Raw genomic sequence first — 17590 nt, forward strand, 5'->3', positions numbered from 1 at the left:
TACAAAATAAAGAATTAGTATTGGTGACTCAGCCCTTTCTGTATACTTAAAGCATATTTTAAAAACTGTATCTTTTCTGTGTCTGTTATATATAATATATATGAACAAAATAAAACCAAGAAAATTTAAGGAACATATATAACAGGTTATTGCCTTAGAACTGTCTCTTTCTCCCAAGGAATTTTCTGTGTAACAAAGTCCAAATGAACAAAACACATTGGTTTGCTGTGTTTCCTTGCAGCCCAGAACATAGAATGGGAAAATTTTTCAGTGCTCTGGATATGTTTTTCAGGTTGCCATGGCTCTGTAGAAAAGAGTTCCTCTGGAAGAATAACACTAGGTGAGCAGGCCGCTGCCTTAGCAAACCCTCACGACCGGGTGGTGGCTTTAAGGAGAGTGACTGCTGCTGCTCAGGTTCTTCTGGCAAGAACCATGGTAATGAGAGCTCTGTCTCTTCTCTCGGTCAGGTAAGAATTATCGTGTCAGGTGATGCTAAGTTAGTTCCTAGTATATATTAGACAGGAGTTTAGTATTGTTTGGGAGAATGAGATAGAATTTTTAGAGCCTTGAGTATCTAGGCTGTCAAATGAAAGAAGTTGGAGATAGTCATCATTGTTATTCATTCATCCAGTCGGTAAATACTTAGCTCTTTTTAGGTAGAAAATAAGAGTATTATAGTAGCTGAGTAAACTGCAAACATTTTTAATTTTATTATCTGAAATGAGAAACTAAAGCTTTCAATCCATTTGATGCAGGATAAAATCAAAAGGTTGAATGAATTTTCTGCAAAATTGACCCAACTGTGTAGCTATTTCAACCTGCAGATTCCATCATGGAGACTCCTGCCATGTTCATACTGTAGAATGTAATATTAAAAAAGGAAGAGAGCCAAGAATACCTAAAAGACATCCATTTAAGAAATGGTTAAGCAGGGGCGCCTGGGTGGCTCAGTCACTTAAGCGTCTGACTCTTGGTTTCGCCTCAGGTCATGATCTCATGGTTTCGTGTGAGTTCGAGCCCCACGTTGGGCTCCATGCTGACAGTGCGGAGCCTGCTTGGGATTCTCTGTCTCCCTCTCTGTGCCCCTTCCCCACTTGTACTATCTCTGTCTCTCTCAAAAATAAATAAATAAACTTAAAAAAAAAAAAAAGAATTGTTGAGCAGAGATATATAAAAGTAAATCAGTGAAGACAGAAGGACCCTGAAATAAAAATTCAAAAATAGATGAGACTCTGGTATTGGATAGTGGAGAACAAAATTTAGAAACTGATCCACACATATAGATAAACACTTGGTGTATGGTTTGATTTATGATAATGTTTATATGGCAGAACAGTGAGGAAAGCATGTCCCCTCAATAACTTGGGCTTAGGTCACATGGTTTATTCAACAGGAAAAAGTGAGTCTTGGCTCCAACCTCACACTATATAAGACAAATATTTCCAAGTGGCTCTTAGATCTAAATGTGAAAGATAAATCAATAATGTTTCTCTAAGGTAGGAAGAATTTATTCTCTTGGGATAGGTACAGTTTTCTTAAGTGAGTCACAAAAAGCATTCATCATCAAGAAAAAGATTGATAAATTGAACTACATTAAAAAACAACTTCTCTTCAGCAAAAGTCATTAAGAAAATAAAAAGTCAGAAAGTAAAAAAAATGAGCCACTTAATGGGAGAAGATATGAACAATGCATATAACCAACAGAACATGTAAAGAATTTCTACAAATCCATGAGAAGAAGAGACAACTCATAGAAGAAGTGGGCAAAATGCAAAATAATACAAGAGGATCTCCAAATGGCCAGTAAACATGGAAAATGAGGTCTTCAGCCTCATTAGTCTTCAGAGAAATGAAAATGGAAAACCAGTGAGATATAAATACACCTATTAGAAAGGCTAAAATCGAAAAGACTGTTGGGAAAATGTGAGCACCTAGAAAATGTGGAACACCCAGAACACACTGCCAGTAAGGAAGTGAATTGGTACAGCTACTTTGGAAAACCATTCAATAGTACCAACCAAAGGTGAATATGAACATACTCTATCACCTAGAAAGCTACTCCTGGGTGTATATTCAGCAGAAGTGCTTCTATATGTGCACCAGAAGACATAAGCAAGAACTTCATGGCACTGCTATTTATAATAGCCCCATGCCAGAAACCACCTAATTGTCATCTGTATGGAGAAATGAATTATGGTAGATTTTATTAATATGTCAATGAAAATGAGTATCTACTGCTATAATTCAACAACGTGGATGAGTCTTAAAAGAAGCCAGACACAAAAGATTACAGACTTTATCTTATTTATATAAAGTTCAAAACAGGCAAAACTGATACATAACTTAAAAAGTCATTGGTATTCGTTATTTTTAGGGGTCTAGTGACTGAGAAGAACCCAAGCAGGCTTCTGAGGTGTTGGTAATGTTGGTTCTGTTTGTGAAAACTCACAGTTTGTGAACTTTCTTGTGTATTATACTTAGTTATACTTCCAAGTTCATGAAATTAAAATAAAATAATTAAAATCTTAACAGTTTCCAGCTTAATATTTTTTGACTTATCTTAAGATACATATGGCTAGTAATATTGCCGGTTGACTTTTATTTTAGTTATTGGTACTTTGGCTGATAGGTGGGGCTCCCAGTGGTCCCTTCAGAAATCTGTTTTCTTTATCCATCTGAAGTGTTTTTTCTTTCTTGGCAGTGGTTCCAGCTGTAGCCTGGCTGCTGGCCTGGAGTCTCTGGGGCTTACAGATATCCGAACACTGGTTCGGTTAATGTGCTTGGCCGCAGCAGGGAGAGCTGGCCTTTCTACCAGCCCTTCTGCCATGGCAAGCACCTCAGAACGCTCACGAGGCGGGCACAGCAAGGCCAGTAAGCCCATCTCTTGCCTGGCCTATCTGAGCACAGCAGTGGGATGTCTGGCATCAAACACTCCTAGTGCTGCCAAACTCCTGGTGCAGTTGTGTACACAGGTAAGCTGGTTTTCAGTGCTTTTCGTGTTGCGTTATTTCTGACCAATTCTTAAAGAGCCTTTTGAGGTGAAATCTTTTTGTTCCAAAATTATATGTAAAAATTAAACCTGTTTGTTCCAATTGCCTCTTCAGAACTTGATTTCTGCTGCAACAGGTGTAAATCTAACCACGGTCGATGATCCAATTCAGCGAAAGTTTCTACCCAGCTTTCTCCGAGGAATTGCTGAAGAGAATAAGCTTGTAACCTCCCCAAACTTTGTTGTAACTCAGGCCCTTGTGGCATTACTAGCAGACAAGGGGGCCAAACTGAGACCTAACTATGATAAATCTGAAGTTGAAAAGAAAGGTAAGTTTCATACCATTTACCATTTTAAATATACAGTCTTGTAGTCAATTTGATGTGTGCTTTTTAAAACGTGTTTTAGAGTTGTTGTAAGTGATAAATTACATAGCGTCATGTATACTTCTTAAGTTCAGATCATAAAAAACTACATGGATCCTTTTTCATGGTGCATGGAAACAGATATTAGAAAATGTACCAAATTAATCTTGGTTTGATTATTCTATTAGATTATGGTTTGAATCACAATAGATAATAATCTTGGTTAGGTGTCCTTAATAAAATTTATGTAAAGATACGGCTATTTTTCTCTTTGTCATAAGATGATAACAGTTTGAAGGGACTCCTTAATCACTATTGTCTCTACCCTTCTCTTCATCAGGACCATTCGGCCAAGATAGATGGGCTTTGGGATCTATCAGCCCAGCCCCTTGACTGGCTGTTACGATCACTTTTGAGCAGCAAAAGCCAAACTCTTACTTTTTAGGGCATGCTGTCTCTGCCCTGGCTTTGAAATTATTTCTGATGCATTCTGAATCTGTGTGTACTTAGGGCAAAGACTCTTGATGTACATAAATGTATATTTGCAATGAATCAGATTTATTAGAGAATGTGATAGGAGATAAATGCTTTATACCTTGTATGCATATCTTAGTGAATTGATTGCTTGCAAAAGTGCTAATTTTTAAAAGATATGGGTTAACCCATTTTTTTTGTTTACCACCACCAGCTCTTACCTGGGCATCATTTCATTGTTTTGTTTAAGCAGGTTTAACTGCCCAATTGTATGCCCATCCTTCCTATGATCCTTCTGCTGTAGGCCCTCTGGAGCTGGCTAATGCCCTGGCAGCCTGTTGCCTCTCCTCCAGGCTGTCCTCACAGCATAGGCAATGGGCTGCTCAACAGCTTGTGCGCACTCTTGCTGCACATGACCGCGACAACCAAACTACTCCCCAAACACTCGCTGATATGGGAGGAGATCTCAGGAAATGCTCCTTTATCAAGTTGGAGGCTCATCAAAACAGAGTATGTATTTTGAGCCCTAAGTATGTTAATCCCCTTATGTAAGATGAAATAGTTTCTGCCCTTCTCTGAAAGCTTAGATCTTAAATGTCTCTCTCTCTGCCTCGTGCACACACACACGCACAATTACCAATATTTGTCTAGTAGTTACCAGCTTTCCTTTCTCTGTATGTTGGGTTGACATAGTAGTGTACAAATAGAAAAATCAGATGGGGGATGAGAAGAAAACCAAGGGAATTACGTCACAAAAGATGAGGGCTTATATGTGCAAGAGGAGAAGAAATTGTTAACCGCTGTGTTAATCTAACTTACCAGACCCTTGAGCATTGACAAGGGCAGTTTAGGAAATGAAGACTGACTTCCGTTATTACCACTTTAAAAGTCACTTCTTAGTCTGTGTTGTTTATTTTGTACAACATATGTTGAAATATTTATACTTTATTGAATTAAATAAACATGTTTAGTAAAGATTCTCATAGGTCTGCAATAACTCAAATGAGTTTAGGCATAGTACTTTAAAGCCATACAAATAGATGTATGTTTACAAGCCAGTTAGGAAAGAGTGAAACCATGTATATTATGCTATAACATGAATATTTTTCTTTTACAATTTTCTGGTAGATTATTTTTTAATTTGATAGATATAGAATGACAAAATCATTTGAATCAAAACTTGCTCAAAAATGTTGGACTTTGTCAGAATGAAATCTTGCCATTTGCGACAACATGGCTGAAGCTGGAGAGTATAATGCTAAACAAAATTAATTAATCAGAGAAAGATAATACCACGATTACACTCATGTGGAATTTAAGAAACAAAACAAATGAATAAAGGAATAAAAAAGAGACAAGCCAAAGAGTGGACCCTTAACTCTAACAGAACTCTGTAGAGAAGGTTACCAGAAGGGAGGTGGGTGGGAGTGGGAGTGAAATAGGTGAAGGGGTTAAAAGTACACTAATCATGATGAGCACTGAGTAATGTATAGGATTGTTGAATCACTATATTGTGCACCTGCAATTAATATAACACGGTATGTTAACTATACTAGAATTAAAATAAAAAACTTAATTAAAAATCGTTGGACTTTTTCAACCTGTCTAGGTGATGACTTGTGTTTGGTGTAATAAAAAAGGACTTTTGGCTACAAGTGGCAATGATGGTACCATCCGGGTATGGAATGTTACTAAGAAGCAATATTCACTGCAACAAACCTGTGTGTTCAACAGATTGTGAGTGCTAACATCAGCTCTCATGTGTAACATTTAAAATAAGAGAATCCTAAACATGCTTCATCTTGGTTGTGTTAATGTAATCACAGTGTCATTAAAAGTTATTACAATTTTTCTTTTATTTTTTTCTTAATTTTAATTTGTTTTATTTTTTAGAGAGCAAGAGCCAGGGAGGGGGCAGAGGGAGAGAAAGGGAAAATTAAAAAAAATTTTTTTTAATGTTTATATTTGAGAAAGAGAGGGAGACAGAGAACAGGTGAGGGAGGGGTGGGTGGGGGGGACAGAATCCGAAACAAACTCCAGGCTCTGAGCTATCAGCACAGAGCCTGATGTGGGGCTTGAACCCACAAACTGGGAGATCATGATCTGAGCCGAAGTCAGATGCTCAACCAACTGAGCCATCCAGGTGCCCTGATTAAGTTTATTTATTTTGAGAGCAGGGGAGAGGCGCAGAGAGAGAGAGAGAGAGAGAGAGAGAGAGAGACAGAATCCCAAGTAAGCTTTGCACTATCAGCGCAGAGCCCAACATGGGGCTCAATCCCACAAACTGTGAAATCATGACCTGAGCTGAAATCAAGAGTCGATGCATAACTGTTTGAGCCCACCAGGTGCTCTGAGAGGAGTCTTAAGCAGACTCCACACTTAGCATGGACTCCAGTGCAGGGTTCGATCCCACAACTATGGGATCATGACCTGAGCTGAAATCAAGAGTCGGATGCTCAGCCATCTGAGCCACCCAGGCCCCCTACAGTTTTTCTTTTAGAATAGTCTTACTATATCTCTGGTGTGTGTTTTAAAATTTCCGGGATAGTAATTAAGAAAATAAAAATTTTAACAATCAGTGTCTTAGAATTAAATCAAGGTCTACTATGCTAGCATTATAAATGTTAAATTCTGTAAAACAGTAGGCTAATATTCCATCATTCTTTAAGGATTATTTAGGAATTAATGATATTTCTTACAGAATGTTAACAGCCTTTATAGTTTTATAGCTGGCACAGGTATTTCCTTTCTGAGAGCTTCCCTAGAGATTAGGCAAACAAGAATCATTGTGCTCTGAATAATAACCAGGTTTACAACCCATAAAGAATCAGAATGTCTTTGTTGAGAAATTATCTACTATGGTAATTGGGTAATCTAAGCATCACTCTTCTTTAATTCTACATTTTTCACACCATGACAAATGCTAGCAAATATGTGATTGTCAAATACTGCTAGCCAAGCTTCTGAAATGAAGAGTCTCTATTATTTACTTCAGTCCATATGAAACCTTTATTTTAAGATTTGAGGTTTTATATATTTTTGGATGATGGGGATTAGAATCCCATATGTGTCTTTTATATTTTAGAGAAGGAGATGCTGAGGAGAGCCTGGGGTCACCCAGTGATCCAAGTTTCTCACCTGTTTCCTGGAGTATCAGTGGCAAATATCTAGCTGGGGCCTTGGAAAAGATGGTGAATATTTGGCAAGTTAATGGTAAGAGTCATGCCAATACTAGCAAATTACTGAAGGTACTTTTTAAGCCTTTTTTTTTTTAGCTTTCTGAGTCCAAACAGTGGCTTCCTTTCACCTTGAAACTCACAGTCTGTTCATCAGCTGTGTAGATGTGTGCATATTATAGTTTAAATTAAAGAGGAAATGATCATTTCCTGACTTCTCTTTCTAAGAGTTTTGACTAACCTGGTAATTGTAAGCTAAAAATTCTTTTCACTTACTACTATAAGTGTTCAGAATAGGTTTTGAGCTCTGAGTTTTCAGTGATGCATTCTTTTGAATCACTTGAAATATTTCTACTAATTTTGTCTAATTCACAGGTACAAACTCATTTCAATTTTTAATGATATGTCTCTGGAAAGTAAAAACTATTATAATCTTAGGCTTATTGCACAATTTTGTTTGTTTTTGCATATTTGAAGAAAGGCTTTTCTATGTTTCACAGATTTGAAGGAAAAGCTAGCCTTAACTCTAGGGAAATTTCTTACGTTAATTTGATTTTCAGTAATTATTAGGAAAGGATGTAAGTGTTTGACATTTCTGCACTGAATATTTTCCTTTACTCCTTTTTATTTTTTTAAAAGTTTGTATTTATTTTTGAGAGAGAGAACGTGAGCAGGGGAAGGGAACAGAGGATCAGAAGCAGGCTCCGCACTGACAGCAGTGAGCCTGATGTGGAGCTCATGAACCATGACATCATGACCTAAGCCAAAGTCCGATGCTCAGCCGACTGAGCTACCCAGGCGCCCCTCCTTTATTCCTTCTTTAATAAAGCTATCACTTTGAAGCATCTGAGTGGCTCAGTCGGTTAAGCATCCGACTTCATCTCAGGTCATGATCACACAGTTTGTGGTTTGAGCCTCATATTGGACTCTGTGCTGACAGCTCAGAGTCTGGAGCCTACTTTGGATTCTGTGTCTCCCTCTCTCTCTGCCCCTCCTCCACTCACACTCTGTCACAATTCTCTCTTTCAAAAATAAATAAACTTTAAAATAAATAAAGCTATCATTTTTGTCCCATTAGTAGTTATAGGAAAGCCTGTGAATTTGATAATCATATATAGTATATAAATGAAGGATCCTGCCTTATAATTGTATTTATTAATAGACTATTATGAAATTGAGGACTGCCTTGAGTGAATATTAGAATTAATATTTTTGTATTTTTGTTTTTAAGGATTAAGTAACTAGTTAACATTTTCTTCCTCTTTAGGAGGTAAAGGATTAGTAGATATTCAGCCTCATTGGGTATCTGCCCTGGCTTGGCCAGAAGAGGGTCCAGCTACAGCCTGGTCAGGAGAGTCTCCAGAATTATTGTTGGTGGGACGGATGGATGGCTCTCTAGGACTGATAGAAGTTGTTGATGTATCCACCATGCACCGTCGAGAATTGGAACATTGCTATCGAAAAGATGGTAAATGACTTGCGTCTCATTAAGAAAGTATTTCCCCCAATCAGAAAACTTATTTTTTTTGGCACTTGCTTTTAAAAATGCAGAGTTAATATTACTTTTGGCTTTGTTTTCTAAATTTTCCAGTTGGTATTTCATTTTAGTTAGTTACTACGTTGAAAGATAATTCCCTCCCAACATCTACCACATACCTCTGCCAAAATGAGACCTAATAGTATTGTATTAGTCATTCATCCTTTGTGTGAGTGTCTGAAACTTAAGTGGGGCTGCCAATTTCCCTTGAAAGTTAGGAATGTCCAAGAGAAAAGAATTATAATCATTGGTAGAGATGAAATTGTTAACAAATGAAATTGAGGAAATGGAAGGAGGAGGAGGGACGTTCCTGGTATGACCAGAGATAGTAGGAAGTCTCCTTTCATTTATTTTCTGTGTTCCCTTTGGATGCATAGACATCTTACTACATGGTTTTTTTAATTGTTTGGGGGGAGTGGAGTATTTCACAGATCATGGTCCCAGCTTACATGGCACAGAATAGAACAAGTGTTTTTTAAATTTAGGGTTTTTTTTTTAAAATAGGTAATACCTTCATGGGGTTCAAAAATCTTAAAGTTTAAAAAGATAGGCAGTGAAGTCTTTTTCCCATCCACTCATTCCACATGTCCCCATTCTACTCCCACAGATAAATACTGTTTCTTACTTCTCTTGTAGTTTTCCAGAGTTATGTGTACTTGAAGAAGCAAATATGAATGTAGATTGTTAGAACATGTTTGGTAAAATATGGAAACACATAGAGTAAGGAATATTAAGCAAAAGAAGGGACAGATAATTTTCTTTCTATGATGGATTATTTCATTTCTCAGTTTCATAGTAGATTCTGGTCCAAAAGGAAGGAACCTGGTATATGGACTTGGAATCAGCAAGGAATTTAACTTTTCAGTAATCATCTGAAAAGAATAAAAGGTTAAAAATGAGGTAGTCCTTGTCACTTATTATAATACTTTTAAAGTAAGTTACACAGAATCCCTGCTCTCAGCCTACCTTTTATCTAATAAATGCATCAAAGAGATGTTTGGAAATTTACTTGGAGTGGTTGTGGTAGCATATGTTTGTTGCAAAAATATGTCTTTTAAGTTAGACAGTGACATATGAGTGTCATATTTTTTTCTTAAAAAAATTTTTTTTTTAATCATGTTAGTGTCTGTAACTTGCATTGCTTGGTTCAGTGAAGACAGACCATTTGCAGTAGGATTTTTTGATGGAAAATTGTTACTGGGAACGAAGGAACCACTTGAGAAAGGAGGCATTGTTCTAATTGATGCACATAAGGTAAAAACATCTTTCCCAGATGGTTACTTTTTCTTGTTTTTTTACTATAGTATTGCTTGATACTAGTTTTCTTTAAACTTTCTTAACATAGTTCACTTATGATTTCATATTCTATTGTTACACAAAATCTTTCGACCATGTATATACATGGAAAGGCCTGTGTAAGAAAGCCATCAAGCCAAGAAAGAAGTAAAAACAAAACAGTAAAATAGGAGCACCCTTGGAACACCCCGTCATGCTAGAAATTCCATCTATGAAGAATGATTCCTTTACCTTAAAAAGGGTTGCTGGTTCTAATGCTTACAGGGCCATCTAGGCAAAACATAAGTGCACGAAGGCAGGGGTTGAAAGTGTGAAGGAGGGTAAAAATAAAAAAATGTCAGAAGAACACGACGGCAACCATGTAAACGTACAATATGTCTGAGATTCTCATAATGTTTGCTATTTTGGTATGAAGGATGCTTTTTATTAAGTTTCTTTTTCATTCTAATGATTACAAGTCAATAATTCTTTAAAATGCTAATGAAAGATAAATATTCCTTCTGAATCAGAATTTCCTAGTTCATTCATTCAACTAACATTTACTGAGCTTTGACTGTAGCAAGTGTATATAATGCAGATTATATTAAAGGGTGAGTTGTCTTGTGATTGGGAATGATATGACGGTATCTTATTTGCATAAAATGTTGATTTCAAAATAATTGAGTAATGGAAGTATAGGTCATAAATTACTGAGTTTACGTATCTGTGAAGGACGGTTACTGTGATTTTTTTTTTCTCTTCCTGTCATTTTAAGGATACTCTTGTTAGTATGAAGTGGGACCCAACAGGTCATATTCTTATGACATGTGCCAAAGAAGAAAATGTGAAACTCTGGGGGCCTATTTCAGGATGCTGGCGCTGTCTACATTCACTCTGCCATCCCTCTATTGTAAATGGCATTGCTTGGTGCAGCCTCCCAGGGAAAGGATCCAAATTGCATTTACTGATGGCTACGTATGTTATAAATTTGTGTGTGTGTGTGTCTTAATTTTTATATTATTATGGACTGTTACTTGCGTTAAATATGGCTTTTCAGTGGTCTTAAACAGTTTGCCTGTTACTGTTCTTATAATGTATAATTCCATAAGATTACCTTAGAGAAATAAGGCAAAATATGGAAGTTGGAATGCAGTCTCCTTATCTGGGTGTGATGTTGCTAGAATATCGATTCTTCTTGTAATTCTTGTAAAAGATTATAGCATATACCTATTGCAAATAATTTTTAAAATAATATTGTAACAGTTTTATCAGGTCTTTAATTGATTGCTCTTTGAAAGTATATTTACTTCTGCATATTGACATTTTTTGGTTTTACGTGATTAATTTTTAAGTGGCTGTCAGAGTGGCTTGGTATGTGTTTGGCGTATTCCACAAGATACCACACAGACCAGTGTGACTAGTTCAGAAGGATGGTGGGACCAGGAGTCAAATTGCCAGGTAAATGTTCTGCTGCTTTTGAAGACCTTATCTGAAACCAAAGATGGTTTGTGTTATCAAAGTAATCCTCCTTTGATTACTGATATACTCACTACTCAGTATCTTAAAGGGCAAGATCCATTAGGGAAACATGAATAATTGTCATACTTTGTGTGTTTTCTGAATTGGCCTTATTTTTTATAAGTCAGGACGGCATGATTGCTTGTTAATGTGAGACATTCAAGATACACTGAGTGGTGATCATTTATAGTAATGGATATTATTTGGTACTACAGATAGAGAAGTCCTAAATCTTTGGTACAGTGAAATGGGAACACCACAGGAACACCCCTGTCCAAAGTATCTGCTGCTGATACCACATTCCACCTATGAAGAACAATTCCTTTAACTTCAAAGGAGGTTACAGGGGGTGCCTGAGTGGCTCAGTCTGTTAAGTGTCCCACTCTTGATTTCGGCTTAGGTCATGATTTCACAGTTTGTGAGTTCAAGCCCTGCACTGGGCTCTGTGCAGACAGCACAGAGCCGCTTAGGAGTCTCTGTCTTCCTTTCTTTCTGCCCCTCCCCGGATCGCATTCTCTCTCTCTCTCTCTCTCTCTCTCTCTCTCTCAAAAATAAATAAACATTTTTTAAAAAATGATTTAAAAAAAGGAGTTTACAGATTCAGATAGATGCTTATAAGGCCATCTAAACAAGCAACATAAACTCAAAAAGCTGGGAGTTGGTGTGGAGAGGGTAAAAACAAAAAACCTAGAAACACACATGCTTTCTATAAAGGACATGGCTGCCAGAGAGCTGATTGCCGCCATCCAGAAATGAGGCTATTGTTACCAGATTGTGTCTTTTTTTCCTGATAGAAGCCAGAAGCCTGAAGCCCAGCATTTTAAGTAAAATCTCCCAATATTAAACATTGGCACCTGACTTAAAATTCTTTAAAATACTTGGTGGCCAGTCATATGGCATCCCTGAGCTAATGGTTTGCACCTTCTGTTGCTCTTTCTTTTTGCTCATGATACAAATACCCCTGGAAGAAATATACCTTATGTTATATCTGGATAAATAAGTACATCTGGTAATATACAGTGTCATAACTAGAAGGAAGAGGGAGCTTAAGGACAGGAACAAAGAGGTTAAGAGGGAGAGGTAAATAGCTCACTAATGAGAGGAAAATATAGAAGTAGAATTGGGAGGGACATCTGGGTGGCTCAGTTAAGTATCTGACTTCAGCTCAGGTCATGATCTTGCAGTTGGTAAGTTCGAGCCCCACACTGGGCTCTGTGCTGACAGGTGCTCACAGCTCACTGCCTGGAGCCTGCTTCATTCTGTGTCTCCCTCTCTCTCTCCTGCCCTTCCCCTGCTCTCAAAAATAATAATAAACATTAAAAAAATTTTTTCTTAATGAAAAAGAAGTGGAAGTGGAGGCACTAAAGATAAATCTGATTTTCTGTTTGTACTAGAGAGTAGCCCTTTGCACCTATCTCACTTCTAAAACGTGCAAGGCAGGGGCACCTGGGTGGTTCAGTTGGTTAAGCTTCCAACTCTTGATTTCAGCTCAGGTGATAATCTCATGGTTTGTGGGTTCAAGCCCTGCTTTGGGCTCTATGCTGACAGTGCAGAGCGTGCTTGGGATCCTCTTTCTGTGCCCCTCCACCTCTCGTGTTCTCTGTCTCTGTCTCTCTCCCTCCCTCACCAAATAAATTAACTTAAAAAAATTAAAACGTGCAAGATGCAACAATGCAAACATGAAATTAGACACCACGTAACAGAACCACTGGCCATCAAAAAGAAGAGCCTGTTTATATAGAACCAACATGTGCAATTCATGAATTTTAGGAGCTAAAAATGAAAATTACATAAAGCTAAATTTAAAAATTAAAACACTCATTAAAAAGCAGAAGTTAGGATTTTTCTATCTCTGAGGGATAATTGGAACTTACAATTGTAATTTCTGCCGGTTTGAAGAATAGGAAATTCACTTAGAAGGGTGTCAAAAAATATGAACTCAGTTTCAGAGGAACCAAGGAGAACCACGTTGTTACTTTATTATTTTCTCAAGGTAAACCTATGAGAGAGTTGTCCTTCCCTCTTGCCCAGTTTTTTACTGAAATATAAAATTTCCAAGAATGAATTATAAATCTTGAATCTATAAGTTTGTTTTAATTTCAATATATGCTAAAAATCAAAATGAATTGCAGGATGGATATAGGAAATCAGCCGGAGCCAAATGTGTTTATCAGCTGCGGGGACACATCACCCCTGTCCGGACTGTTGCCTTTAGTTCTGATGGGTTGGCCCTCGTGTCTGGTGGACTAGGTGGGCTCATGAACATTTGGTCTTTAAGGGTAAGAGTACAGATGTTATTTTTATCTTAAGAAATGTTTATGCATTAACTTAGATATGGTAAAAATTAACCCAACCATCCCTAGGAGTATTTTGTGTACTAATACTTTGGGTACTGAAGAAACTCCTTTCAGAATTCTCCACTCTTTAATTTTTCTTACTGATATATTTTTAAAGTCATCTAGAAAAGGCCCCAGAAAATTGGGTAGTACCTATATAATTAGACGTTGCTAAATTTCACTGGAGTATATAGATTTTTTTCTAAAATGTTTTTGTGAATGTGAAGTGTGTAAATTTAAAATGTCTGGCACAAAAACAGACACTCAGATCATTGGAACAGAATAGAGAACCCAGAAATGGACCCACAAATGTATGGCCAACTCATCTTTGACAAAGCGGGAAAGAATATCCAATAGAATAAAGACAGTCTCTTCAGCAAGTGGTGCTGGGAAAACTGGACAGTGACATGCAGAAAAATGAACCTGGACCACTTTCTTATACCATACACAAAAATAAACTCAAAATGGATGAAAGACCTAAATGTAAGATGGGAAGCCATCAAAATCTTCGAGGAGAAAGTAGGCAAAAACCTCTTTGACCTCAGCTGCAGCAACTTCTTACTCAACACATCTCCAGAGGCAAGGGAAACAAAAGCAAAAATGAACTTTTTGGAACCTCATCAAAATAAAAAACTGCTGGACAGCGAAGGAAACAATCAGCAAAACTAAAAGGCAACCAACGGAATGGGAGAAGATATTTGCAAATGACGTATCAGATAAAGGGTTGGTATCCAAAATCTTTAAAGAACTTACCAAACTCAACACCCAAGAAACAAATATTCCAGTGAAGAAATAGGCAAAAGTCATGAATAATCACTTCTCCAAAGAAGACATCCAGGGGCGCCTAGGTAGCTCAGTTGGTTGGGGGATCGACTTTGGCTCAGATCATGATCTCACAGTTTGTGAGTTCGAGCCCTGCATCGGGCTCTGTGCTGACAGCTCAGAGCCTGGAGCCTATTTCAGATTCTGTGTCTCCCCCTCTCTCTGCCCCTCTCCTGTTCATTCTCTGTGTCTCTCTGTCTCTCAATAATAAACGTTAAAAAAAAAGAATTCAAAGAAGACATCCAGATGGCCAACCAACATATGAAAAAATGTTCCACATCAGTCATCATCAGGGAAATACAAATCAAAACCACAAGGAGATACCACCTCACACCTGTCAGAATGGCTAACATTAACAACTCAGGCAACAACAGATGTTGGCGAGGATGCGGAGAAAGAGGATCTCTTTTGTATTGCTAGTGGGAATGCAAACTGGTGCGGCCATTTTGGAAAACAGTATGGAGGTTCCTCAAAAAATTAAAAATAGAACTTCCCTACAACCCAGCAATTGCACTACTAGGTATTTATCTAAGGGATACAGGTGTGCTGTTTCGAAGGGACACATGCACCCCCATGTTTATAGCAGCACTATCGACAATAGCCAAAGTATGGAAAGAGCCCAAATGTCCATCAATGGATGAATGGATAAAGAGGATGTGGTGTATATATATACAATGGAGTATTACTCAGTAATCAAAAAAAGTGAAATCTTGCCATTTGCAACTATGTGGATACAACTAGAGGGTATTACGCTAAGTGAAATTAGAGAAAGACAAATATCATGTGACTTCACTCATATGAGGACTTTAAGACACAGAACAAATGAACACAATGGAAGAGAAGCAAAAATAACATAAAAACAGGGAGGGGGAGAAAACATAAGAGACTCTTAAATATGGAGAACAAACAGAGGGTTACTAGAGGGGTTGTTGGAGGGGGGATGGGCTAAATGGGTAAGGGGCATTAAGGAATCCTGAACTCCTGAAATCATTGTTGCACTATATGCTAACTTGGATGTAAATTTAAAAAATAAAATAAAATGAAAAAAAAATGTAAATAATGACTAAGGTTGAGTAATGTGTACTAATATAACTACTTCTCATTTTAGGATGGCTCTGTCTTGCAAACTGTAGTGATAGGCTCTGGAGCTATTCAGACGACAGTATGGATTCCAGATGTTGGGGTAGCTGCTTGCTCAAATAGATCGAAGGTACTTTTACAATTCTCTAAAATCGTAGGGGATAAGTCTGTAAGGTACCTTAGAAATCATAGTCTAAGTAGCCTGCTTTACAGGGGAGAAAACTCATATCCAGGGGATTATTATTTGCCTAAGATAATACAACTATTTTGTGACAGAAGGAAAACTAGAACCCAGGCCTCCTGATTTATAATCTAGTACTCTTCTTACCATACCCTAGATTTTGGCGAAATGCCTAATCATCAAACGACTTAAGTTCCATTGGAAGTTATAAAGTGGATTTTTACTTTCTGCCATGACTTTTGAGATAACAGTAAATTGTCTCAAAAGAATTTTCTTTAAAAAGTAGGACCACAGGACCACCCCAAAGACCTTTAACTCAAGTATACAAAATGTATCTTGACTTTCAAATTTAATATTCTAGTTAAAAAAATACTTACTGCATACACACACGCACACACACAAATATGTATACGTGTATACATACTAGCCCCTTTCTGCGAAGTAAGTCAGAGATGACATTATCTCCTGCAGTCTTGCTCTTCATACCCTTAATGAATAGAGCCAATGTGCTGCTTTGGTTTATATTTTATGTAGGTAAAAGATACTAAAATTGAGCTCTAAACCTGTATAAACAGTAAAATACAGACTCAGAGCCAAGGCAGTAGTGGCCTTTATAGATAAATCATAGAGCCACAGTTAGAGCCGAGCTGCTTGTCCTGTAGATGTGTCCCTCAGCAGACAGAGTACTCCTTCCTATAGTACCCCTGTGGTCATGTCAGACTTTGGAAGTATACTGGGTACCTTTTCCTGCAAGTCCTATGAAACAGCAAAGAATTAATGTTGTCTCTTTAAGGAGCATCAGCAAAGCCAAGGTAGCTCACAAATTTTATGGTTCCTATTCACTGGTTTTTACTTAGCAAAATTTAGGATGTTTTGAAGTCGATAAGCATTAAAGGTACAGCATAAAATGTCCAAAAAGCAGACGTGTTTAATGGAATAACTGGAAGGATTTCAGATATGAATGGTAATAGAATGATCTCTCTTTTATCTTTTATTTAAATAACTATGTGGCATGATTTGTTTTCCAACAGGATGTTTTGGTCGTGAATTGTACAGCAGAATGGGCTGCCGCCAATCATGTTTTAGCAACCTGTAGGACAGCACTGAAACAGCAGGGTGTTCTGGGATTAAATATGGCTCCCTGCATGAGAGCATTTCTGGAGCGGCTACCCATGATGCTTCAGGAGCAGTATGCCTATGAAAAGGTAACCGATTACACTCACTGCTACAGATCTGCACATGACTGCTGCTCCAGCATTTGAATTGCATAGCAATTAAGAGCATAAGGTCTAAGGAAAATAAGTGGGGCTGTTTGGTAGAATCAAATAAAGTTAAGTCATGTCTAGAACAGTTGTTGAATAATCCTCAGCCTGCTTTTACTTTTAGTGGGAGTAAAATTTTAAAATAACCCTCAAATTTGTATAGTGTTGGTATAATTTCTTTTCAGATTACTTATTCACTCCAAAACTTCTTAAAATACCTGTACCTTCAGAGTATCATCTTTTGTGACCCATAAATCTATTTTTGTGTGGTTTTGCCATCCTGAAGTTGAGAGATGGGGGTGGATATGGATGTTGGAGTAAACATTCTGTGTATCAGATGAATCCATGTGGAAAGTTAAGTAGAAGAGCTAAGGCTGAAGTGAGTAGGGTCCTTAAAATACTAGAATGAGGAATAATGGAATTTGGAGCTGTAGCCCAGGCTGTGATACTGTGTAGTCTGTCCTCCAGACCTCAGTAGTCACTGTGTGCTGCCCCTAGGCAGAGCTGTTTGGTGTTATTTCCTTCTTTTTCAGCCAAGCTATATTAATACAGTCAACTGTTACTGTGCCCAGTTA

General features: G+C 37.5%; 1 protein-coding gene across 10 annotated transcripts in view; it reads left to right on the forward strand.

Annotated features, from left to right (window-relative positions):
* HERC1 (HECT and RLD domain containing E3 ubiquitin protein ligase family member 1) overlaps positions 1 to 17590 on the forward strand; it is a 185545-nt gene that overhangs the window by 144300 nt on the left and 23655 nt on the right. For 8 of the 10 annotated variants that reach the window (XM_053223904.1, XM_053223903.1, XM_053223906.1 and 5 more), the window contains 13 exons: positions 293 to 467; positions 2702 to 2972; positions 3105 to 3318; positions 4082 to 4338; positions 5438 to 5565; positions 6914 to 7041; positions 8272 to 8472; positions 9665 to 9795; positions 10592 to 10791; positions 11169 to 11274; positions 13467 to 13613; positions 15601 to 15702; positions 16785 to 16958. In XM_053223904.1, the coding sequence (XP_053079879.1) occupies positions 293 to 467; positions 2702 to 2972; positions 3105 to 3318; positions 4082 to 4338; positions 5438 to 5565; positions 6914 to 7041; positions 8272 to 8472; positions 9665 to 9795; positions 10592 to 10791; positions 11169 to 11274; positions 13467 to 13613; positions 15601 to 15702; positions 16785 to 16958 (2234 nt within the window). The remainder of the gene's footprint in view (positions 1 to 292; positions 468 to 2701; positions 2973 to 3104; positions 3319 to 4081; positions 4339 to 5437; positions 5566 to 6913; positions 7042 to 8271; positions 8473 to 9664; positions 9796 to 10591; positions 10792 to 11168; positions 11275 to 13466; positions 13614 to 15600; positions 15703 to 16784; positions 16959 to 17590) is intronic. The other 2 variants (XM_027067475.2, XM_053223910.1) reach the window with 1 other exon arrangement.

This window comes from Acinonyx jubatus, chromosome B3 (genome assembly GCF_027475565.1).
Source record: "Acinonyx jubatus isolate Ajub_Pintada_27869175 chromosome B3, VMU_Ajub_asm_v1.0, whole genome shotgun sequence".
Classification (NCBI taxonomy): domain Eukaryota; kingdom Metazoa; phylum Chordata; class Mammalia; order Carnivora; family Felidae; genus Acinonyx; species Acinonyx jubatus.